Below are 25681 nucleotides of genomic sequence, written 5' to 3'. Positions count from 1 at the left end.
TCCAGTGCTGTTCCTCCATCTCTTCCCCCCTCTGACTTCCTCATGGCTGACATTAAAATTTCTTCAGCTGATGTATTTACTGCCATCACTGGCCTCAATACTAACAAGGCATATGGGCCTGATGGGGTCTCTCCTGTTGTTCTCAAGAACTGTGCTTCTGTGCTTACACCCTGCCTAGGCAAACTCTTTCGCCTTTGTCTGTCAACTTGTACCTTTCCTTCTTGCGGGAAGTTTGCTCTCATTCAGCCAGTCCCAAAGAAGGGTGACCACTCCCAACCCTCCAACTATCGTCCAATTGTTTTAACGTCCTGTATTTCAAAAGTTTTCGAGTCAATTCTTAATAGAAAAATTTTAAGGCATCTTTCCTATCACAACCTTCTGTCCGATCGTCAGTACGAGTTCCGTCAGGGACGCTCCGCTGGCGATCTTCTCACCTACCTTTCAGACTCCTGGTCATCGTCCTTTCGGGACTTTGGCGAAAGCTTTGCCATTGCACTTGACATCTCAAAGGCTTTCGATCGAGTCTGGCATAAATCTTTAATTTCCAAGCTGCCCTCCTACGGTTTCTATCCTTCTATCTGTGCCTTCATCGCTAGCTTCCTTTCTGGTCGTTCTATAGCCGCTGTTGTAGACTGCCATCGTTCTTCTCCTAGATCTATCAACAGTGGTGTTCCTCAGGGCTCTGTCCTATCACCAACTCTCCTCCTTTTATTCATAAATGATCTTCTAAGCTGTACATCTAACCCTATCCACTCATACACTGATGACTCCACCCTACACCTTTCCATTCGGTTCCCACAACGCCCATCTCAACAGTTACTTCAACAAGCAAGGGATGAGGTTATGGCACACCTAATGTCTGACTTGGCTCGTATCTCTGACTGGGGTAAAAATAATATGGTTGTTTTTAATGCATCTAAGACTCAGTTCTTACACCTATCAACCCGACAAAATCTTCCACAGGTATACCCACTAATGTTTAATAATATTCAGCTTAATCCTGCATCATCCTTGAACATGCTTGGGGTTTCATTTACTCGGGACTTATCTTGGAAAGATCATATTACATCTCTTGTAAAATCTGCTTCCAAGAGATTGGGTGTGCTAAGCCGACTCCGCTCTGTCTTTACCCCTGCTCAATTGTTGACTCTATAGAGGGGTTTTATCCGCCCCAGTGTGGAGTACAACTCTCAGGTGTGGGGAGGCTCCCCACATACAGCTCTTCTCAATAGGGTGGAGTCAAAGGCTTTTCGTCTCATTAACTCTCCTCCTCTTACTGACTCCCCTCAACCTCTGTCTCTTCACCGCACTGCTGCATCTTTATCTCTTTTCTATTGCTACTTTAATGGTCACTGCTCCTCTGAACTGTCTGCTTGCATTCCTCCACCTGTACGACAGGCGCGTAGCACCTGTCTAACAGCAAACTGTCATCCCTTTTCTGTCCAACTCTCTAATGCAAGAGTTAACCGTTATTCCCAGTCTTTCATTTATGCAACAGGTCAACTCTGGAACTGTCTCCCTCTGTCTGTATTTCCTGCTGCCTATGATCTCCAGTCTTTCAAACGCAGTGTGTCCAGGCATCTCAAAATGATCGGATCTTGAATTTGGCTCTCTATTGTGTTTTGTTTTTCTCTTGGAGGGAACTGCTACTGCGGGCTCATGGCCTTTGGTTCCTTCTTCCTCGCATTAAAAAAAAAAAAAAATGGGAATATAAATTATTAGAATGTGGGGTCTGGCTGAGACAAACACCCAAGTTGTCCCTAGTGATGTAAACATTAAAGGAATTTAGAGTTTGATGGGCTGACATGCACCTAACTCTCCTTACATACTTGAATGGGTGCAGTGAATGAATGAATAATTTAATGCTTGCTTTATACAGGAATGTTTTGCTGGTACCGTTACTTCTGGCTGATGAGAAGCTTTACCATATATTTCAGTATATACGAGCGTAGCCTTGAGGCATCTGGAATTTGGCTCTCTATTTTTCTTGGAGGCTATAATTATGGTGGTCTCTAGTCTTTGGTCCCTTCTTCCTCGCATTAAAGAATATCCAGCCCATAGCGGAGCACAGTAATAATGGCCAAGTCGGTCACTTTCCTTCTGATGCAGAAGGCTTCTCTGCTGTGTCTAATACTCTTGGCTGACAAGGTGCTCCTGTCTGTTTCTTAGCGTAAGAGAGGGGCCATAAGGAGTCTCCAGCCTAGCTCAGAGTGCGGTCAACAGTGATGTGGGTATACTTCCACACAAACTCTGCATGTCAGCAACAAGGAATCCCGAAAAATGGTAGCTGCTGAAATGCTCTGTAGAGCTTGATGGGTAGTGCTGAAAGTCGTTAGGAGTTTTCAGAAGCCTGGCATTCGGAAGATGCTACTGTGTTTGGTCAGTGATCTATGCAGTGAATCTCTGCTGCGGGCCTCTCTTTAAGGAGACACTGGGGCACGGCTATGGGTCGTCTCTTGAAGGGAGCGTGAGAGTTTGGCGGCTATTGTCTGCCTAGAAGACACAAGGAGTGGATGAAACAGTTTTCTTTTTTCTTTTTTCATCCTAGAATGCTAACGTCAGCCTTGAAACGTTACTGCTAACCATGGGTGAGTTTGATCCAATTTTAGGAAATTAATTAAAAATTCTAACGCTCAACCTTTTTTAATCCGAAAACACGGTATGAAAACACAACCCTCACACTTCCTTTACATGCAAAAAACACACACACACACACACACATAATAAAAAAATAAAGTTACATGTGATTTAACAAAAAAGCCAAAAAAAAAAAAAAGGACCATTATTCTTCAAATCTATAACACAGTAAATATTGCCCCAAAGGACATTAGCTTTGGTCAAGATTATTATTGGTCCCTGGAGATTCAAGCTGGGTGTGTCACTTCTCTTACAAATCATCCTGGCTTGAAAATGTCATGGGAAAAAAAATATTGCCTGCATTGCTAGCGTTGGGTACAATTCCCTTCTATCCCCCCAAACAAGGGGAAATATGGGAGAGAGAAAAGGTGCACTACCTATCATGGCAAGAGGCTCGGATGGCCTGAGTACTTGTGGAAGGACAGCTGCGTACCCTTCCTTATCATGCGGTAAGTACGGAAAAGATAAGACGCTGGGGGAAGTTTACCCGACGTTAGCATACTAGGATTAAGGGGAGGGGACAATGAAATAGGTTGGCATAGCATCATAGGCTGAAGTCTGTGCCTCATTCTGTATACTTGGACAAATCTTGCAATGCATTTAAAATCCAAAATAAATAAATGATAAATAAATAAATTAAATGCAGGAGGAAGTAATCTGTGATGCAACTTTGGCAGGCTGGCTAACATTATCCCTTATAGCAGGTGGCTGAGGCGGAGGATCTTTGAGTAATCTGTAGGACTTCTTGAATAATTTTATTTACTTTTTGTACGTGTCCGACTCTGAGCAAAGGCTTCAGGGCCTCTCTCCAAGTCCCAGTAGTCCTCTTTGGGGCCCATTAGTCCTACTACATCTCCACATGTCACCACTTCGGCGCTAACACCCACCATCCATATTGAATACATGCTATGGCTGTAACATACAGGACTGGTGTGCTGGATTAGTGGGGGTACTTTTATGACATGTCGGCCGGTCATCTGGTAGATCAAAAAAGTCTGCTTTTTTATGACATTTAAATCCCTAAACTGTTCCCTGCCCCAGCCGGGATTCGAAACTGGGTCCGTTAGGACTGCAGGCTGCCCCTTTACCGATTCTACCACCGCCTGCTCCAAATAGGTTAGATTCTTCCTGCAGTTCACTGTTTAAAAGGAAAGTATGATGCAAGTCATTAGATAAGGTATTAAGGCTGAGATATACAGTAGAAATGGGTAAATGGCAGGGATGATAGAGATGACTTGCAAAGGGAACTGAGGTGAGGAAAATGAGATAATTAAGGAGTCTATAACTATTTGATATGGCTGAGTAGGATAGATTTTCACCTCACAAATATGACTTATTATTTTAGTGTATTCTGCTTCCCCTCTACACGATTTTATTCACCTAAGGGGAGGCATCCCACTTAGAAGTTAATGTAGGCCATATCTAACCTTTGCTATACGAAAAGTTTATCCTGAACTGAATAAACCTGTTTGGAAATTGCAAGGGTCGGGGAAGGCACCAGGACATCTTTGTAGCTGGTTAGGTGGCAATAGAAGTAATACTGATACAACAGCTCATCTGTTACATTTAACTGAATTTATCTTTACTTGTCACAACCACTATCTGCGGATAAGTATATAATTCCATGGTAAAGGAGCTATTGAATACGATGGCACAAGTAATTGAATAACACAGGTTGTAAACTAGCTTAGCCTTTTGGTCAATATATCTCGAAAGATAGTAGATGGATTGACTGTTGCTGTTATTTAGGAACAGAAGAAAGTGTTTGTTACCTTTCATCGAGTTCGTTGTCAATTTCCTAACTGATTAGGGCGAGTTCTTTAGCTTCCACTCTTTATGCAAGTCAGTCATCATTCTATTGCCCGCTTATCTGTTTATTGATCTGCTACTTCTTCTTCCTCTTCTTCATGTAGTTAAACCCGGTCTTCGCTTGCCAGGCATTTGTATCGACAGTAAATCTATTTAAGTTTTCATATTTTATTTGTCTACAGTGTTATCTTGTATTATTTTTTTTCCAGATTCCCAGTATGTTTCCCATGCCTCGCCCCTGCTGAGAGCTACTTTGCCACCTCTGTTACTCACAGTCATTCCACATCCCCTCCTACTTGTAGTCAAAAATATTCGTTAAAATGTCACGCGTGGTTGTGCCCCGCAGGACGACGGTTCAGGAGCAGCTGACGGTGGCTGACAGTGAGGAGGCTGTGAGCATCGCCATCTTGGTGCTGGTGCTGTCCATTTCACCCGTCATAGTGCTGCTCGTCAGGAAAGCTACACACATGGTCCAGGTGACACAAATTACACATAGTAGGAGAGAGAGAGAGAGAGAGAGAGAGAGAGAACTCCAGATTAGAAACTGTTCTCAATGGAAGTGAACAGTGTGAAGAAATCAAGAGAACAAACACTGATGAAGCAGTAAAGTGGCAAATCGAGAGACAATAAGATTCTGATGAAGTAAGAGAGAGAATGATATTCATACAGAAAAACCTCAGAATTTTAGGAATGACGGTGGTAGTTACGGAACACTCGGCTGGTGGAGGTTTACATGGAGTGGAGATGACTAGTTGTGATAGGGAAGGAAAGGGTGAAATGGCAGAGACAAGCCATGGCGGAAGCTGCAGCATAGACTCAACAGTTTTACTACTGAAGTGGATGGAAAAAAAGGAAGACAGGGAGTGGCAACGTTCCGGTTTCATTGACCCTTGCAATCCTGACTTTCTTTGTGGACCTTTTCTGCTGTTTCAGTATCATGAAAGTAGTCAAGCATACTCTTTCAAACATTATTATCTACCGGTATGTGTTTCTTCCAAATTACATGCATATTATCACTTAAAAAAAAAAAAAAAAAGCTATCTACCAGCCAGCCTATTAGTTTGCGGGGGGGGGGGTCTATAAGCATAACCATCCATACTTCATTCCCACATTCGGAACGACCAAACAAGATCTTTATCACTGTCTGATGCTTTTCTATCAAGCTCTACAACATTCCTGACTTTTCTCTCAGTATTGCTCGAGTAGAACACAAGGACTTTGGGTGTGGTAGCTGTACTGTGTTGACCCCAAAAAGACAAAGTTCATCAAGAATACTGTATTAAGTTCACCCAGTAATATAATTAATGCTGTCTAGAAACTACCGGTATTTTTTACAATGAAATTTTGTGGCAGATGTTCTGTAGTAGTATCAAGATATTGCACTGAGCGGATGGTGGAGCTAAGATGTGATCGACGAAAACTAGGCTCTAGGTGCTTGGTCACACCAAAACTCACAATACCCAGTTTCATGGAAAGAAGTTGTATGTATATTATGATGCACAGAATTCGTTATTTCAAACATTATAATATTTGCTATAATAATCCTGCTACCTAAAGTGGGAATTAAAACTGTGTGTAATAAGTTTATCTTCTTTCTTTTTAATGAAAAACAGAAACTGAAAGTTGGATTCAATTATCATGACAAACCACGAAGTAGCAACCCTATTCTGGTCAGACCTAGTAATTTACCAGATGCGGAAGAGGGAGGTAGTGCACAAACGCACAAGATCGTGTTATCATTATTATTTTTTTTGTTTTTGAGTTTTAAGCCGTGTGCTCTTTTTATGATAAGGGCTAAGACGTTACCCCTGCGTAGAGGACTTAGGTTTGGGGCAATGACCCTTGGAAGGACTCGAACCCCCAACCCCTCGGCCAGAGCGGAGCTCTGTAACCCACTGAGCCACGGCTGGTACATGATTTCTATATTTTAATAAAATTGTATACCATTTTTTAATCCGTGTTTACAAACACATGATGTTTAGAATTATAATTTACGTCCTTGAAATGATGTTATTTTCTGTCCTAGGCTCTGTATAGAAATACAGTCTATACATAATTTACATTGGTGATTCTCATGCCAAATTATAGATTCAGTACAGCAGCACAACCTGTGACAATAAGCACGATATGCCACTGCTTGAACACCAGCTATCCTTCTCTTAGCATCGCCCTTTCCTCCCTGAAGCTAAGTCGGCTGGAAGCACTTGGTGATGCAATATTTCTTTCCCATCCTACTTTCTCTACATTAACTTCGAAGGCTAAGGTGGCTGTTGCATGATTGTGAGTAAAACCCTAATCTGTTTTCGTTTTCCCGAAATTTAATCTTCTGAATCCTGAACATTCTGACAATGGCTGTTCTGTCAAATCCTAATACATCTAAGTCTAATTAATGACTATACGGAAATTCTTCGATTGTCTTACTTCTCGAGTGGAGCAAATTCTTTTCATTTCTTTCTATGAGCTCTCCATTCAAGGAAAATTTACCACTACCTTAGGCTCACCTCTCCGTTCATACACCCACCGGCAGAAACTAGTAACTTCTTTCCTATCCTAAATATACTCGAACAGTTTCTACAGCACCATATCCGTATCCCTGCTTGCCCTGAAGTTAATTCTGACCAACCTGACCGTCCCTTGCTACTGATCCCTCCTTTTACTCTGTCATCTCTCTCTCGTCTTATTCTATTGGACTCCATCAAAAACATTCTAATCTCAGTGACCTGTCCTTTGCCCCAGTAAGGTCTGTGAATCTGCCCAAGGAACTGTGGCTGTGGCATTTTGTGCATTTTGTGTATATATATATATATATATATATATATATATATATATATATATATATATATATATATATATATATATGAATATATATATGAATATATATATGAATATATGAATATATATATATATATATATATATATATATATATATATATATATATATATATATATATATATATAACTAAGTAATACTTATTTCCAGTTGTTCTCCGACACGTTGTCAGTCAAGATGGGTCAGTTGAAGACGGAGAAAAAGAGAAGCGACCGTCTCTTGTATCAGATGCTTCCCGTCGTGGTCGCTAAGCAGTTAAAGCAGAAAAAACAGGTAAGAGAGAGAGAGAGAGAGAGAGAGAGAGAGAGACAGACAGACAGACAGACAGACAGACAGAGACAAACAGACAGACAGACAGACACACACACACACAGAGCATCTCTTGTAAGTTTCCTTCAACCTGGTGCAGGTTTAGTGAAAAGTTAAGTATATACTACAGCTGGCCAGGACACCAAGAATCTTCATTTGACCTAACTGAAACAGGTCAAGATGACGGACAAGGAGGAAAATTTGATCCATCAAACTTAGCGTGGTAAATACTTGGAATTCACAAATATGTAAAAAGTAGTAATTATGATTCCACCATGGAAAACAAAGAGCTCGATAGAGCACGTAAAAAAAAAAAAATAATAATAAAAAGGCACCCCAATGAGAAACCCAAAATGGGTGGAAAAGAAGGCTACTGAATGTTAAAAAAGTGATAATAAAATCAGTTAAGTGAAAGTACAAAGAAGCTTTTGAGCGTTTCCTGAAAAACGCGCATTCTTTTTTTTTTTTTTACTTGGCGTCCCCATACTAAATCCATTACGATAATGGACGGTTGCAGTGACTGCAGGCTAACTACTCACTGGGCCTGGTCATATCCTGCTCGTCTTCCGTATACGACATATCCCAGTCACTGGGACGAAGGATGACAGACACTACCAGCAATGTATGGCCTAACTCCTCAGGATAAAGCCTGCTCTCCTGCTTCATCGTAGAGTCTAATTGGTATGCTGGGAATGACTTTTCTTTACTAAATTTGTATTATTTATTTATTACTTTATTATCGGAAAATCACATAATTCACTGGCAGTATAGTTATAAGAACACTGCCTTACCGTGCCAAAATAACCTGTGTTTCCCAGTCATTTGTGACAAGTCCTATTTATGCTAGACATCATTGAGGCTACAGCAGTCAGCTGCAGCCACTGAGAAATCACGTGTTATCCTTACCACACTGCCAAAAGCCTTACTCCGAAACATATCCTCATTACTCTATTTAGCAATCACACCATCCTGAGGGTTACATTCAAACGTGCAGCCTACTGATCAGTATACTTATATCGACGTGTTAGATATGCTCAGAACGCCCAGGATTATCACTGTGCAAGATTAGATGCAATACTTTGGCAAGTCACAGACTACCACGTATTGTCGTTCCTCCTCTACCGGTACAGTATAAGAAGTTAGTGGTAAAAGCGAAAGTAGATGCAAGATGGATGGCGTTTGAGAGGAAAGAAAATGGGTTCTGCCTAATGGTTCTAGGACAACTGCCCCCTGGTCAATTGCTCCCTGGACAACTGCCCCATGGACAATCACCCCCGTAGGACAACGCCCCCCGGACAACCGCCCCCAGGACAGTTGCCTCCGCTAAATATCACCCGATTCACTGTATAAATGGTCGCAAGTGTCTAACCTAACCTAACCTTAAGCGGGAGGCAATTGTCCGGGGAGCTGTTGTCCGGGTTGTCCTACTGGGGCGATTGTCCAGGGGGCACTTGTCCAGGGGGCAGTTGTCCCAATAACCTACCAGATACTTGCAGTTTAACCGATAAAATGACAACATGTGCACAGAAGAATTTTTTTTTTTAATAATATCATTATAAAGGAAAGCGTAATGTTAAGTGTAATATTTTCGGATATATAATGAAACTGTGGAACATAGGCCGACGATATGCTATTCATACATAGAGTACACTGAATTGCAACATGTACACGATTTAGGATAATCTATCTATCTATCTATTGCCAGACGCCTCAGTCCCGTTTGGGGTGGCCACAAACAAATCGCCTCCAAGTCGCCCTGTCCCCCGCCATTTCACTCCCCTGCTCCCAACTCACACACCCCTCTCTCATATACCTCTCCACCCCATCCCTCCATCTCATCCTCGGCCTCCCCCTCCCTCTTTCCCCCTCCACCTCACTCACATACACTCTCTTCGTCAGTCTTTCACCCTCCATCCTCTCCACATGGCCAAACCACCTCAGTATGTTCCTCATAACGCTTCCTATCACATCCACATTAACACCACAATGCTCCTTTATATCCTCATTCGTCAGCCTGTCTCTCCATGTGGCTCCACAGGCTCCTCTTAAATAACTCATTTCCACTGCTCTCACTCTCACTCTTGACTTGTGTCCTTCCAGTGTGTTGGTACGGCGGTAGCGATTACCTAACTTCACCCTGCAACGTCCTCCAATAATAAAATCTTATGTGATTTAATCAAACACAGTCCAACATTAATCAAACCAGACCTAATCTACCCCCTCCTTAACGTTACCTGATGTAGCCTAATTTTATATTGCCCTCGCTGTTATTAATATCTAAATATCTATCTTTATCTAACCCAACACACTAATTCGTTAAACGAACAGCTTAAACCCACTAATATAAACTAACCCACACCGACATCACCATCATCGCATATTCCTATCCTAACTAATCATACCCAACCTAACCTAACCAATAGACCTAACCTACCTAACCGAAAATTAATCTACCGTAAGAAAAATTCTTTACCTCACCATGTCCTGTCATTCCTTGACTTTTCATTACGAAAACTAACACCTTAATGTAACCCTTCTTTCCTTGATAACCAACTCCTTCTATAAGTGATCTAACTAATTATAATCTGATGGACTATCCTTCATCCCAAGAAACGAACATTAAATACATGTAACTGTGTAAGGATTCCAAAAACGAAGGTTCATAACTTCCTTTCTGGGTGCAGCAGATTCTTTGTTAAGCACTGATGTTAGGTTTTGCAACCATTATGCTACACACAGTCATCCTTTCACCCTGTGCTATCAAGGAGAAGGTATTCGATGATTACAGTAACTTGCACTTCTTGTCGTTTTTCCATAACATCTAATGAGGTACCTACACTGGTACATATTGCTTTTTGCAATTTGCCATTTTCCGATGAGCTGTATCAAAATCGTGATGAATGCGTAAATTATTGCATTTTGCTAGTTCTTTCAAATTAGGACTATCATGCTATTACTATGATAATAAAGAAGTTTGTTTTATGGATTTCTCATTTCACTGGTGACTGTTAAGTTGCGGTTAACCATAACTGGCGACGAGGACACACTGCCAGCTGGACAGGATCCATTTGATATCTCAGCCTTCAGAATCGGTCCACGATTGCATCCGGTAATGCGCGGGCAAACAAACAAACGATTGGAAAGAGAACTCATTCCCTGTCCCAACCAGCGAAAGCTCTCGACTTCTTTGGAGATTAGCTGGGATATAATACTAAAGATATCTCGTTCATGAAAATATAGATGGTACCAGTATTAACACTCTGAGGCTCCTGGTGTTGGCTCAGGTAAAGACAGTCACCTTCACTAGAAAGGATAGAGCTGCCCTGGCCACGAGACGAAATAATCTGGTGTCAGCTGTAATAATATGCAGACACGTCCAGACAATGAAAGGATTAAATGCTACTAAAATTTTCTTTGTCCCACCAACTGCAGGTGCCAGCTGAGAGCTTTGAGAGCGCCACCGTCTACTTCAGTGACATCGTGGGCTTCGAGGAGTTGTGTGCAGACAGCTCACCCATACAGGTAATGAGAGAGAGAGAGAGCATTACTTGAAAATGACTGTAATACTTATTTAATTTTGATTTAATGTGAGCGACGAAATGGAGAAAATGGGATGCTTGTCAGCAGAATAATAATAATAATAATAATAATAATAATAATAATAATAATAATAATAATAACAATAACAATAACAATAATAATAATAATAATAATAATAATAATAATAATAATTAATAATAATAATAATAATTCGTGGTAATATATGACGGAGAAATAGCTGTATTATGAATTATGCAGCGTAATGATGAAATAACAGACCGAAACAAGGTGCTTAATAACTTGATGAAGATTTTGCGTATTAGGTGAGACAGTATAAAAAAAAAGGGGAGAGAAGGTGGTTTACAGTATTAATCATCGGCAGCACGTCGGTCATTCAAGCAAAAAAAAAAAAATGTGGTCTTAAATCTCCCTCTTAATATGATCCAGAAGATCAATTATACATCCAAGTCTTCTCCTGAACTCCTGGGCGAAGGAAGAAAAAGGAGAAATAAATTTTGTCTAAGAGTTTGACGGGCACGAAAGCTGAACCCAGGTTCTTCCTGTTTTGAGCTGGCCGCGCTAACCCATGTATCACTGTTTTGCCAAGATTACTAATGAGGGGATCTGAGAAAGAGGGAGCGATTGATTATCAAAGATACAAAAACACTGGTCGTCTGAAGTAGTTGTCGAGTGACTTAGAAATAGATTGATCTGACCACATGACAGAGGAATCGATCTTGTTTTTATAAGGCCAGATAGATTTCAGAATATGAGTGTTATTGTTTTTTCATAGCTCTTATGTAAGTCTCATCTCACCATGAAAACACCCGAACTAAAATATTATACCAGTAAAGAATGAGATTGAACATTGTAAAATACCGAAAGGTTAAAAAGGGTGTGCCTCTATTAGTGTGTATAATAGCATTTATTGACGCACTGGAGTATTGCTGGGCATCAAGAAACCGTCTATCTATATGCAGCGGGGTATATTAAGAGAAATACTGGTTTGGGAACTATGACTCCAAAGCTGTGGTCATTAGGTATCATTACGTAATCAGAACCAACACTCAGTTGTCCGGTCAGATGATAAGCACATTTAGCTTATCGATTATCATTTTTTTTTTTTTTTACAATGAGTACTCTGCTTCTTATCATCTTGACATGGCTGGTATATTTCGTCACCAGATGCACCTGTCGGCTCAAAGGGATATTGTCTCTGCAGTTTCTGTATCATCAGACGATATAATGCACATTACGAAGGATCCCTCTTAATTAAGAGGTTGCAGGCAATCTCTGTTAACCTCAGAGCAGCGAATCATTTATGGTTTTGTTACCACGAGGCTTACGAGAAACATCTCTTGCAGAAGTGTTAATCATATCTTAGCAGAATGCTGCGTTCCCAGGTAAACTATTTCGATGCTAGAAAAAGAATTTCACAGTCCTAGCAACTGATATTTTTCTAACAGACCTGAATGTATTAAAGTTTTCTCTATTTGCTCCTCTTTTTTTAAACTAAAAAATAACCTTTTCTGGATGACTAAGTTTATCGCGGGGGGACTGATTCGCTTCTAGTGACGAGACTGAGGTGCACAGATCAAAGTGAATATGACCTGAAAGTGCGCGAACTGAATAGCATAGGTGTCTTGATTTCACAGACTGGAAATGTTCATATAAGAGTTTTGTCCACATCCTAGGAATGTGTTCGCTTTGAAGGTAGAACATTTTGGACCAGATTTGAATGTTCCTCATTTATCATACCTAAAGGAGTTCTAGCCAGGCCGGAAAATTTTTATCTTCTGAATTAACAGATTTTACATACTTGGGTATAAAGCTTGCAGAAAAAATAAAACCACTCTGACCCACACAATGTCTTTGTTTGTTTGCCTCACCGTTCCTTCATATCCCAGCTGAGTCTAGTCTTTTTCCGACTCGACTGGCATTGGACCTCAGTTCTCGCTCGTCGCCCCGCACCCCATTACTTCTTATTTATTTATTTATTTTTTTATCTTACTTCACTCCCTCTCCAATTCGTTATTTCTTGCATCGCAAATACGTTCTATCTCATTATTGCTTCTTTTCGATTCTTCCTTACCTCACTCTGATTACATTTACTTCAATTTTCCCTCCACCTTTTTTTCTTCTCTCTCTCTCTCTCTCTCTCTCTCTCTCTCTCTCTCTCTCTCTCTCTCTCTCTCTCTCTCTCTCAGTTTTTACTCAGTTTTCGATTTCCACCTTAACCCTTTTCTACCTCTGCCTCCTCCCTTCTTGCCATTCGCCCGTTCATCACAGATATCGTTGCTGCTTAAGGTGTTCGACTCTCTCCTCTCATTAGTTTTGCTCAGTTCTTTCCCATCTTCAGGCGTTCTTCTATCTCATTCCCTGTAGCTCACCACATTCTTCTTCACATCTTAGCAGACTGTTGCCTTCCCTTAATTCTACCATTCTCATTTCTCCTTCCTCTTTCCTTTCATCCTGATGCAAAGCTGAGGAAAGCCGTGTGAGGTTATCTTCTGTTTGCTGGAGAAAAAAAATCACTGTAAATGATAAAGCAATTGTTTCTACAGGGCCAACTCTAATCGCCAACCCCCACCCATCCCAACAATTTAGGATACTTCCATCCATACAGTTCTTCCCATTTCCATTTCTTAACCCTCCCCCCACCCCCACCCTACCCATCAGAACATACTTTTTTGAAGGTTGTTTTAAAATGTATCTTCATTTCACTCGGCCTACTAATGCTACATCTCCCATTTTCACAGGGTATATTTTCCTGCCCCAACAATATTTATGTTCATCACATTCACTGTTTTGCTTTGCCATGCCCGTTTCTTTACCCACCCCTTCCCCCTTGACTAGTTTATGCCGCGATGCAGGTCATTTTGTTGAGAAACGTGTGTGTTTTTACTACATTCTTCCCTCCATCATCATCCTGTCCTTCAACTCGCATTATATATTGTATTTCATTCTTCCCTCCATTTCCATCTTCCTTTTCTTGCCTCATTAATATTATTACTGCATTCTTCCTTTCACCTACATTCTCTCTTTTCTCTCGCATTATTTTTACTCCATCCTTCCCTCCACCTTCATCCTTTCGTTCATCTCACTTTATTTTTTAGTCCATTCTTCCCATGCACTTTCATCCTCCCTTGCCTCTCTCCACCTGCAGCTCACCGCGGGTCTCTTCTTTGCAGATTGTGTCCCTACTCAACGCCCAGTATAAGGTGTTCGATTCACGCCTGGAGAAGTACGATGTCTACAAGGTGGAGACCATTGGGGACGCCTACATGGTTGTCTCGGGGCTGCCCAAACGAAACGGTGAGGCAGACAGGTGAAGACAGCTAGACAGACAGGCAGACAAGCAGACACCCGGACTGAGAAGATAGGTAGGAAGGTTGGTAGACAGATAGGCATGTGGACAGAAAAAGAGAAAAGACAAACAAGTAGAAAAAGAGTTAAAGACAACCAGGCAGGTAGGCTGACAAAGCAAAGAGGTTGACAAGCATAAAGGTTGAAAGGTAAACAGGCTGGGAGGCAGTGAGAAACCAAAGTAAGCGCGTAAGTAGGTACATAGGCTGGCAGACAGGTAAACCGGCAGAGAAGAAGACAGGTAGGCAGATTGTCGGCTGGCACGTTGGCAGGCAGACGAAGGTAGGTACGAGTAAGCAGGAAGGCAGGCAGGTGGGGAGGTAGGCAGACAGGTACGTTGACAGGAAGGCAGGTAAACAGTTATTCATGCATCTTAGGGGCAGATAAACAATCGTTAATTTAGGAAGCTAGAGCGGCAAACAGGCAGCCAGGAAGCGAGACTACAGGGGAGAAGAGACTGTGAGAAAGGACGGAAGGATGTGCTGTGAAGGAAGGGCAGTGGATGAAACTGACAGCCATAACTGTGTGAAATGAAATGTGATTGTGCCACAACGTTAATATGGTTGGTGAAAGCAGGTAATAGTTTGTGAAAAACGGAATAATACTTTATTACAAGGGTAAGGAAAAATAAAAGAAAATGAGCAGACGCAATGTTTACGAGCAAGCGAATGAAAGGAGCAAGCAATGTTTACCTTCAGTTAAGTTTGGAAATGAGAGACCCGGCCCTACCCGGCCCGGCCCTACCAGACCGTCAAGCTGAGCATAAGCTAATAACTTTGCTCTTGTTTGAAGTAGAGTTGAAATTCTTTCTGCATGTGACATATTCTTTCAATATATTCTTTATGAACTAAAAATTCACCCATAAAAGAGTAGGAACCCCTTGGAATCTCAAGTTTTCCAAGGCAGTGTTAACTTCCAATCGGTGAAAGCCTCAGTTACGAAACCCAGTTTAAAAATAATTTTCGTCGTAACACTGTTTGTTTGGCATCAGCTCTAGCAATTAGATATCGGAGATTCCACTTATAATTTTGTATCAGAGGGAAACTGTGTTAACAGTGCGCTCGTTCGCTTGTCAGGCGCTCACAAATTGGTCTTAAAAACTGAGAACTGTAAAATGTAAACAACTCCGTTATTTTCAGTGGTAATCGATGGACCACTTTTAATATTAGATGGGATCAACTTATATCCCAGATTACAGAGTTGAAGCGGCAACGGTACTGGAATATCAGACGTGTTCTATCATCTTATCAAAAACTGGAGGTTTGTTCACATCTTCGTGCTGTCAGCTTTAACATTACAGCCTTAAAGGTAACTATATGAAGGAGGGGGAAGGAGAGTGAGTGAGACAGGTGAAAGGGTGAGAAAGAGTGACGGTATAAGCGAGAATGGAAGACTGAGAACCACTATAATCACTAACTTGGTCAAAACAAAAGATTAATATAAGTACAGGATACTAGTCACGAACAGACGCAATGGAAGGGATGTAGAGCTATAGTATTGTCGTATTCTGCCATTGAGCCAAGGGAAAAATAAGCTGCATAGGAACAAAAATTCGCTCATAGTGATGCAAAATGAATTATAAGATTACTGAGTATAGCGTGACTCCCTCTTGTCTGCCCCTCCTCTCTTTTAGGTCACAAACACGCCCCAGAGATCGGGTGCATGGCGCTGGACCTCCGTCATGCAGTGCAGTCCATCCCCATCCCTCACAAGCCAGGCTCCTATCTGCAGGTGAGGTTCACAAGTATTATTAACTCACTGAAACAGGTGAGGTACAATGTGGGGAAAAAATAAGGAACAGTGGCAGGGCTTTATTGTAAAAATGAAAAAGAAAAAGATAAACAGTCTTAATGATAAAGCGGAGGTAGTTTACAGAAATTTACACACAAAAATGAAAAGTACCAATTGTATACAAATTACTTGCGGTTGATATATTCAGTGAGGGCATGACGTCGATAGGAGCAATGATTAATATTAATTCTGGTACTGTCAATGACTCTGTGAGATGTGGCAGGCAATATCAGACCTGTTTACACTTCCAGTCAATTGCATACAGTGAAGGTACAAAATTATTTATGTAAAGACAGCAGTTTGTATTACCCCAAGCGAAAAAAAGAAAAAAAAATCGCTAGGGTTGAGATCAGGTCTGCACGGGGCTCATGCAGGAGTCTGCAACTCTGCATACACCAATTGCACATCTGTGAAAATTTTCTGTAGCAGTTTGACGTGTAGCACTATCCTGCATACACCAAACAAATTTAATTTGGTTCGAACAGGGGTTCTCAAACTTTTTCCAAGTACCTACCTCATGAGTATTCAGCTCTTCTATCCGTACACTTATTGCTGAGGCACTGAAAATTGAATTGTATTCCCTTCACACCAGTGGCATAGCTAGGGTGGTGGTGGAGGGCTGGGTGGGTCCGACCTCCCCATTCAGACCCTCGGCCACTCTCGTTGTCCCTCACCTCTCCCATTTGAAATTCTGGATTAAGCTAACGGAAATACATAGTGGGCCTGTTGCCCCTCATCCCCTCCATTATGATTTGGCCCTACCTTGACCCTCCCGTTTGTGGAGACTTGGCCACGCCACTGCCTCACACTACGCCACTGCAGAATGGTACCTCATAAGCTGTTGTATTCTGACTTAAATAAGGCTTACTTTGTCATATATATACATCTTAAATTGTTGCACCATTGTGTCAGTGATAAACGCATCAAAATGATGACCCCCGGTATAATATCTGAGTGCGATTGATGTACATGTTTTATAGATACTAGATTCACAGTTCTGAGCACCATCTCATGAACTGAATTAGAAAATATGATATATTCTATAATGATTTTTCACGAAACGTCAAAAGACCTCTGGAAACCCTCTAGTGCACCTAAATTTGAGAATCTCGGGTTGGGGTAAAGAAGAGCCCGAGATTGTCATAAAACTACAGCAGGAAATTTTTGTACAGAACCAGCATTGTTAGGCAGAGTTTATTCTTGTTCTAATGAGTTTCGATAATTCATTTTCATACTTTTAATGCACCGAAAGTTATGCCTTTTGTAGCTTTTACAGAATGATCTATGGTTTCTTCTGGATGTTCATTGCTTTATATGTTGTTATGATCCTTGACAACCACATGCTACTCGTAAGTATATACGTTTTGTCTACCCAGCGCAAGAGCTGTTCCATGCAATCGTGAAACCATATACACACATCCAGACACTTCTGCTTTTCACCGTCAGTATGGCCAGGATGAACAGTAAATCTGTTAACAGAGACGAAGATAACGCGTAGTTAGGTGAAAACCACTTTGGCTGAACAATCACTTTGGCTGTATTTCACGTGTTGAGATAATCCTTGTAATGATTGTTTTGGCTATTAACTACCGAGGTCTGGACCCGGCCTATGTCTTAAGAAATTCATGAACTTAATCGAGAAGCTGTTCTTTTGATCAAGGACAGAGCTTTTTCAGTGGTCTTATTGACTAGTCGAAAAATGTGCGAGCCAACAGGAGCCAGGTTCATTTAAATATTAAATTTACACCACAAGCTGCGCCTCACCATCATGGCGAATTTTATTTTCATCCACCGTATAGCAATTTACTTTGTATTCATCTGCTTAATTCTTAGTAATCCAAATTATATTTGTTAGCCCGTAGAAAAATTCAGTATATCCTCGTCATGCCCTAAGAAAAAAAAATCAGTAACACCGGGTGGTTTTATGCGCTTTCGAAAGTATTAATTTTATTATTTTTGAGACATCATTTCATTGATTTATTCTCCATTCCTCCAAGCGATTCTATTCAGCCTGAGGAAGACCTTTTGTACTGAAGAGGTAACAGAAGCAATATGTAACCCCTACAGTTGGATGAGTTCCTCATAAACTGAGTAAAAGTATTTTGATTTAGGAAGACTTATTCAAAAAAAAAATGTAATCAAACTGCCAAAACCAAGCACTGGTACATACTAAACCCAGTCGTTGTGTTGGTAATTCGGAGCTTTCCTTGACTGTAGGAGTTACGGTATTCTCGCCAACTGTTCCTAGTGCAGTCTAGCAAAGCTTCAGTCTGCCCCCCTTACGCTCTTCACTGCAATGGCGTGGTCTGCTACATGCAGCTTCTGAAAGATATTTCAGTGATTAATATAGCTTTCATTCCTTGTGAAAGGTCTAGCCTGAAGGTGAATGAGAATATTATTGTCTAGTGGTAGTAAGAATATAGCAGAAAATATGCAACTATAGTGAGTGGGTTATCACTGAGAATACCTAATATTATCCGTGATCAGCCAGCGTCCTACACTACAGACAGTGGTTAATAACGATACAGAAAGTTCAGCGCTGTCATCAACACCATTTAAAGTTATCGTCAGTTGCTGGGGGTTTGTTCACACCTGTATGCTCTCAGGATAATCCGGCTCAGTGTATTAATGGCCAATTCTCCCCACTTCAAAATGTTTCGCACTAAAGAGGCGAGATTACAGTCTATCTCAGTACCCTTGAATACTTTAACAAGAGATCACTGAACACCAAGAGTCTGTGCCTTCGTACTGTATCATATTCAGTGATTGGTTTAATTTCTAGTGAAATGTATATTTTAATCTCATTTGGTCGTGAAGTAGATAACGACGTAAAAAAATCAATATCGGGCTGAAGGGGTGGAGTGCTATAAAGAATACAAATATATTAAATGGAACTATTGATCAAAACTAAAAAAAAAGAAGGCCTAGAACTAATGGCTAATGACCACAAGAGTCATTGAGGCAAATAGTCAATATTGTCCATTCCACATCTTCCCCTAGAATACAACCCACGACCCCAGTCGCCGATGTTGCCCCCACATTCCAAGTTATATCGCTGGGTGAAGAGGGAAAGGTTAGGGGTGGAGAGGGGACCATTTCTCTAACCATTTGCTCACCACCGTATCAGTACGCAAACAGACGCCATATCACACCTACTGTATACAGTAGGCTACCACAGAATTGAGGAAGTCGTAGACCACTTCATCCGAATGCTGTTAGTTGTCTATGGTTCCCATGACCCGCTTTCAGCTTAAATAATAATAATAATAATAATTATTATTATTATTATTATTATTATTATTATTATTATTATTATTTATTTATCTATGCCCGATGCCATAATCCCGCAAACGGTGGCCGCAGACAAAACGTCTCCAAGTCGCTCTGTCACCCACCATTTGACTACCCTCCCCCCAACTCATTCCTCCCTCCCTCATATACCTCTCAACTCCATCCCTCCACCTCATCCTAGGTCTACCTCTCCCTCTCCCTTCCTCCACCTCACCTACATACACCCTCTTGGTCAGTCTTTCATTCTCCATTCTCTTCACATGTCCAAACCACCTCAGTGTATTTCTCCTAATCTTCTCAACCACATCCACATCCACCCCACAACGTTCCTTCACTTCTTCATTCGTTTCTTCATTCGTCAACTTGTCCCTCCACGTCACTCCACATGCTCCTCTCAAGTAACTCATTTCCACTGCTCTCACTCTAGATTCGTTCCCCTATTGCAAGGTCCACGCCTCGTTTCCATACATCAGGGTAGGGGTCACAATACTATCATGCAGTGACTTTTTAACTTCCATACTCACCTCCCTATTTCTCATCACTGCTTTCAGTGAACCAACAACCTTCCTTCCCTGCTGTACCCTTTCACGCACTTCATCCCCCAAAGTTCCATCCTTACTCATCACACTACCCAAGTACTTGAATGCACTCACATTCTCCATATCCTCACCATCCAACCTCACTGTACATTCTGTGACTTCATTCCTCTCAAACACCATAACTTTACTCTTGTTTACATTAACTTTCATATTCCTCTTCCTACACACTGTCCCAAATTCATTCACCATTCATTCACTATATCATCAGCAAACAGCAACACCGGAATCTTCCAAATCTCACCCTCATTCATTAGAGCCACACCCACATCCACTGCCCTACCTTGCACCTCCTTTACAACCCCATCCATGTATATATTAAACAGCCATGGAGACATCACACAACCCTGTTTCAGTCCCACACTGAGATCAAAGAACTCACTCAGCTCACCATCCACTCGCACCGTAGCCCTAGCTCCTTCGTACATACTCTGCACAGCACTCAACAATTTCCCCTCCACTCCATATATTCTTAATACCTTCCACATACCTTGCCTATCTATTCTGTCATAAGCTTTCTCCAAGTCCATGAAGGCAGCATACACTTCCTTCCCCTTCTCTTGATACTTCTCCACTAAACATCTTAGAACAAATATCTGATCTACACACCCTTTTCCCTTCCTAAATCCCCCTTGTTCTTCTCCAACTAGCTCCTCTGTCATATGCCTAACCCTATCATTGAGTATTCTACCATATATTTTTTCAGTCACACTAAGAAGGCAAATACCCCTATGGTTACCACATACTTCTCTCTCCCTTTTTCCTTTGTATAAAGGAACAATTATACCTGATTTCCAGTCCTCTGAAAGCCTTCTCTCTTCCCAAGGCAATCTACGCAACTTCCATATCCACTCCACAACAATCTCACCCCCATACCTCAGCATTTCACCACACACTCCATCAATTCCTGGGGCCTTTCCCATCTTTACCTTCTTCATTCCTTCCACTACTTCCGCCCTACTGATCTCTTCCTTCCTCCTCTCGTCTCTTCTTCTCCCAGCCATTCCCCAACCACTTATACTCACACTGCTCTCACTCTTTACATTCAACAAATCCTCAAAGTGCTCCTTCCATCTCCTCAATTTCTCTCTCTTCTCCACCAACAATCTATTATTCCTATCTTTCACTCCCCTACTATTTCCCTGTTCCCACTGCCTTACTTTCTTTACCTCCTGCCAAGACAATTTCTTACTCTCCCTCCATTTCACACTCAGATTCCTCCCAAATTCTTCATCCATTTTCTTCTTACTCTTCTTCACCAGTCTCTTCACCTCCCTTCTCCTGCTCACATATACCTCTCTCTTCTCTCTCTCATCTTCTCCCCTACCTCTAGTCGCTAGCCATTCACTATATGCCTTCTTCTTTTGTTCCACAGCTCGTTTCAGCTCATCATTCCACCATGCTGTCTCTTGCACACCCCTGCATCTCCCTCTCACTCCACAAACCACCTCACACGCTGCGCCTATCTCTTACATACGTCCTCCACCCCTTCCATCTGCTCTAACTCATACCTTCCCAATCTTTCTTCCGCTATGCTCTTATACTCTGGCACTTTCTCACTATCTTGCAACTTCTCCACTCTTCTCACAGGAGCTGTTTCCTCCTGTCTTCCCCTTTCGTCTCTTCAACCATTTTCTTTGCAGCTTTACCTTGGCCATCACTAAGTGATGGTCCGAGACTCCATTCCCCCACCCTTTCCACACTCTTGCATCCACACTTGTCTTCTCATTCGCTCATCCACACACACGTAGTCTATCATTGCCTTTCATTCAACAAGTTCACCATCCATCCTCCTCATTACTCTTATTGTATACCTGTGGATCATCTTATGCCGAAAATACGTGTTAGCTATTGCCAACCCCTTACCAGCACAGATGTCCACCAAAGCACTACCATTCCCATCTACTTCAGTTGGCACACACCACTGACCAGCCACTCCATCCACTCGTACATTCCCAACTTTGCCATTCATGTCTCCAATCAAAAGCACTCTCTCACTCCATACATCCTTCTACACTCGCCCAAAACTCATCTTTCACTCTTGTCACTCGGTTCTCTGTCGGCGCATACGCACATACAATCGCCCACGCTTGTATACCTACTTTCATCCTCACCCATACAATCCTTGCACTCACTGTTCCATACTCTCTTATATTCTCCTTTCACTTCTTGCATGTCATCAGACCTACTCCCTCTCTTGCCCTCTCATTCTCATTAACTCCAGCACATACACCTAAACCATATTACCACTCTCTCACCCTTTCACCTTTCCATTTAGTTTCAGTCAATCCACATACATCCACTCTTGCCTCCTCAAGCACCTGAATAATCTCTCTCTCTTTCACTTCATCATTCACTCCTCTCACATTCCATGTTCCCACCCTCAAAATGTCCTTTGTCCGTTCCTTAGTCGTCAACGTATGGTCCGTCCTGGTCCGAGGCGCTTTATTTGCTTGTTTAGTTAGTTCTTTTTACGGGGTGGGGCACTAACCCACCATCAACCCTTTTAGTCGCCTCGCACAACAAGCAGGGATACTGGGGGAGTATTCTTGAAACCCCCCTACCCCCAGGGTGTCATAAGTGCTGTAGAATACAAGAGCTGTTACGGTCATGAGAAGATAAATTCGGCATGGTGATGTCTCTTGCATTCAGTTCTTGCAGCTCCTAGATGTATACATTCAGTTTGTGAAAAAAAATAAAATAAACAAACACTTGGTGAAGCTGTATTAAGAACAATATTATTCTCTGCAATACGATGACGCTTATTTCTTCTCTCTCTGTTTCTGAGTAACTACTTTACTAAGATGAGGTGTATGCTTAGTTTATCTGTACTTGCCGCCTCCAGGCCACATTAGTCATCATATAAAATACATCTGTCACTAAACCGAATAGTAAAGACAAAATTAACCTTTTCAATAATAACATACTTTCCTAAACTGAATAGAAGCCTCGGGAAGGAGTTTAAATAAATATTACGCTATCAGAAAGAAGGCGTTTATGCTTGCTAATTTTTAGCGATTTTATTAATTTCATTGAGGATATATTAATAGGTTAAATGGTGGTCAGCATCACTCAGCTGCGAAATCTGAAATAAGATATAAAGCAGAAAAAATGTGAGTGGTGGGCTGATGGCGGATTCTCTCTCTCTCTCTCTGTCTCTCTGTCTCTGTCTGTCTGTCTGTCTGTCTGTCTCTGTCTCTGTCTGTCTGTCTCTGTCTCTGTCTGTCTGTCTGTCTGTCTGTCTGTCTCTCTCTCTCTCTCTCTCTCTCTCTCTCTCTCTCTCTCTCTCTCTCTCTCTTTTACACACACACTCACACACACACACACACACACACACACACAGATGTAAGAATAAATATCAGAAACAGAAAACTAGAAGCTATACCAATAGATATCAATGAGAAGAGGTAATGAGACAGGTAGAGGAGTAATTAATATGCCACGTCGAACAAGAACACGGAATGATGAAGATTATGAAGTACCGTAATGAGTAGTGATATGTTGCTATATCCGGAAAAATTGGTACACAGAAGAAATAGGTTGGTACTGACTGACGATTCTGATGGTGAAGAAGTTATAGTAATGCCAAGAATAATACCAATTCATGGGGTTATAAATTATATGGACTGGCAATAGAGAACTTACTGATCCAAAATTATTAAGGAAGGCATAAGAACACGGGGTGGCAATGAATCATCGAGATTAGATCTTGTTTTCGCAAAACATCCAAAAGCTATCCAAAAATAAAATACTGTTGTTCCCTAGGTAAGAGTAATCATATACATTACTGAATCTGAGGCTGTAAACTGGGAAGAAATTAAATAAGAAAAGCATAAAGAAAACAGATACAACTGTAGCAAAGCCAGTTCACTGTTATGCGAAAATATTTAAAGGAATATGATTGGAGAGAGTTTAATGAAGCAAAAAATATGGAAAATATACACATTCAACTTATGGAGGCATACAAAGAGGGTGTTAGTAAATTAGATTCTCAGATATGGAGCTACAATCGAGAAGGAAAAGGAAGTGTTTAATGACAGATGTACAGTAGAGTAGCGATGGAAAAGAGAAACAAAGCTTGGAATATGGCAAAGAAAGCTAAGAGTAAACTAGCATGGGAAAGATATAAAAAATTTAGGAATGATTATGTGAGGATTAGAAGAGAAAAAAAGCTAAATATGAAAATAATATAGTGGATAAGAGTGGAAGTGATGCAGAATTGCTTTCCAGGTATAAAAACTGTAAAATTAAATTTAAAATAGATCTGTATAATTAAAAGATGATAATAACGAGTATGAAAGATAAGATGACATGTGTGAGATTATGAATAAGAAATTTCAGACAGCATTTGTAAAAGAAGAGGATTTTCAGAGATCAGAAATAAATCATGTGAACGTGGTAAATAAAATCAGTGAGGTTAAATTTGAACCTCACGAGCTCTGGAGATGATGAAAAATGTGGATGTAACCAACGCCATGGAACCTGCTAACATTTCTGATATGGTAATTAATGAATGTACTGGAGAGTTAGTTAAACCAGTACATGAGATAATAAAATGTTTTCTAATGGAGGTAGATTTTCCAAGGGACTGGAAAGGAGCAAATATAGTACAATGTATGAGTGGCAGCAGGGAAGGCCCATTAAACTATAGACCAGTGTCTCTTGCAAGCATTGTTTGTAAACTGTGTGAAAAAAAATAAATCATAAGGAAGAGATGGGTTGTTCATTTAAAGAAAAATAAGATAACCTCTAGGCAATCTGGTTTCAGAGAAGTGACTTTATGTATCACAAACTTGTTGAGTTTTTATGACAGAGTTATTGATGTGTTATAGGAAAGAGATGGGCGGGTGGATGGTATTTGTTTGAATTTTAGGAACGCTTTTGATAGAGTACCACATGAGAAGTTGAACTGGAAATCAATAACTAATGGTTACATAGATAGTGTTTTATTGTAGTGGATCACGAGTTACCTCACTGGCAGACAGCTGAGATCTATGATTAGAGACAAGTTTTTCGGCACAGAAGGAAGTGATAAGTGGAGTGCCCCGGGGAACAGTTTTAGCCCCATTATGTTCCTGATATATTATATAAGATGATATACCAATTGAAGATCGGTCATACATGAATATGTTTGATAATGATGCAAAAATCATGAAGAAAATTGAAGGTGAAAATACTTGTAGAAAGTTGCAGGAATATTTAGATCAACTACTTAAATGGATTCAATTATAGATGATTGATTTTAACACATATGTACGATAATACTAAACTGAGATTACAAGATGGGAAACAAAGATACCTACAAAGCTACTCGGGAGAAAGATTTGGGTGTAATAATACAGCAGGGATTATCGCCAGAGAAGCATTTAAATATGATAACTAGTGGAGTATATAACCTACTGATGGACGTAAGAACACCATTTAATTATGAGCGAGGAATCACTAGATAAACTGATAATGACAATGGTAAGGCCAAGATTGGAATATGTTGCCATGATGTGGTCTCCCTACT

At 41.0% G+C, this 25681-nt stretch overlaps 1 protein-coding gene across 1 annotated transcript in view; it reads left to right on the top strand.

Annotated features, from left to right (window-relative positions):
* The window catches only part of LOC145394481 (uncharacterized), a 71519-nt gene that overhangs the window by 29836 nt on the left and 16002 nt on the right, over nt 1-25681 (top strand). Inside the window, exons 9-13 of the mRNA XM_080268334.1 lie at nt 4793-4941; nt 7449-7549; nt 11018-11107; nt 14317-14440; nt 16125-16222. Coding sequence (XP_080124460.1) covers nt 4793-4941; nt 7449-7549; nt 11018-11107; nt 14317-14440; nt 16125-16222 — 562 coding nt within the window. The remainder of the gene's footprint in view (nt 1-4792; nt 4942-7448; nt 7550-11017; nt 11108-14316; nt 14441-16124; nt 16223-25681) is intronic.

Source organism: Coenobita brevimanus, chromosome 27 (genome assembly GCF_032717465.1).
Source record: "Coenobita brevimanus isolate Jiangsu-jjx chromosome 27, ASM3271746v2, whole genome shotgun sequence".
Taxonomy (NCBI): domain Eukaryota; kingdom Metazoa; phylum Arthropoda; class Malacostraca; order Decapoda; family Coenobitidae; genus Coenobita; species Coenobita brevimanus.
This window is presented reverse-complemented; position numbering and strand designations above follow the sequence as displayed.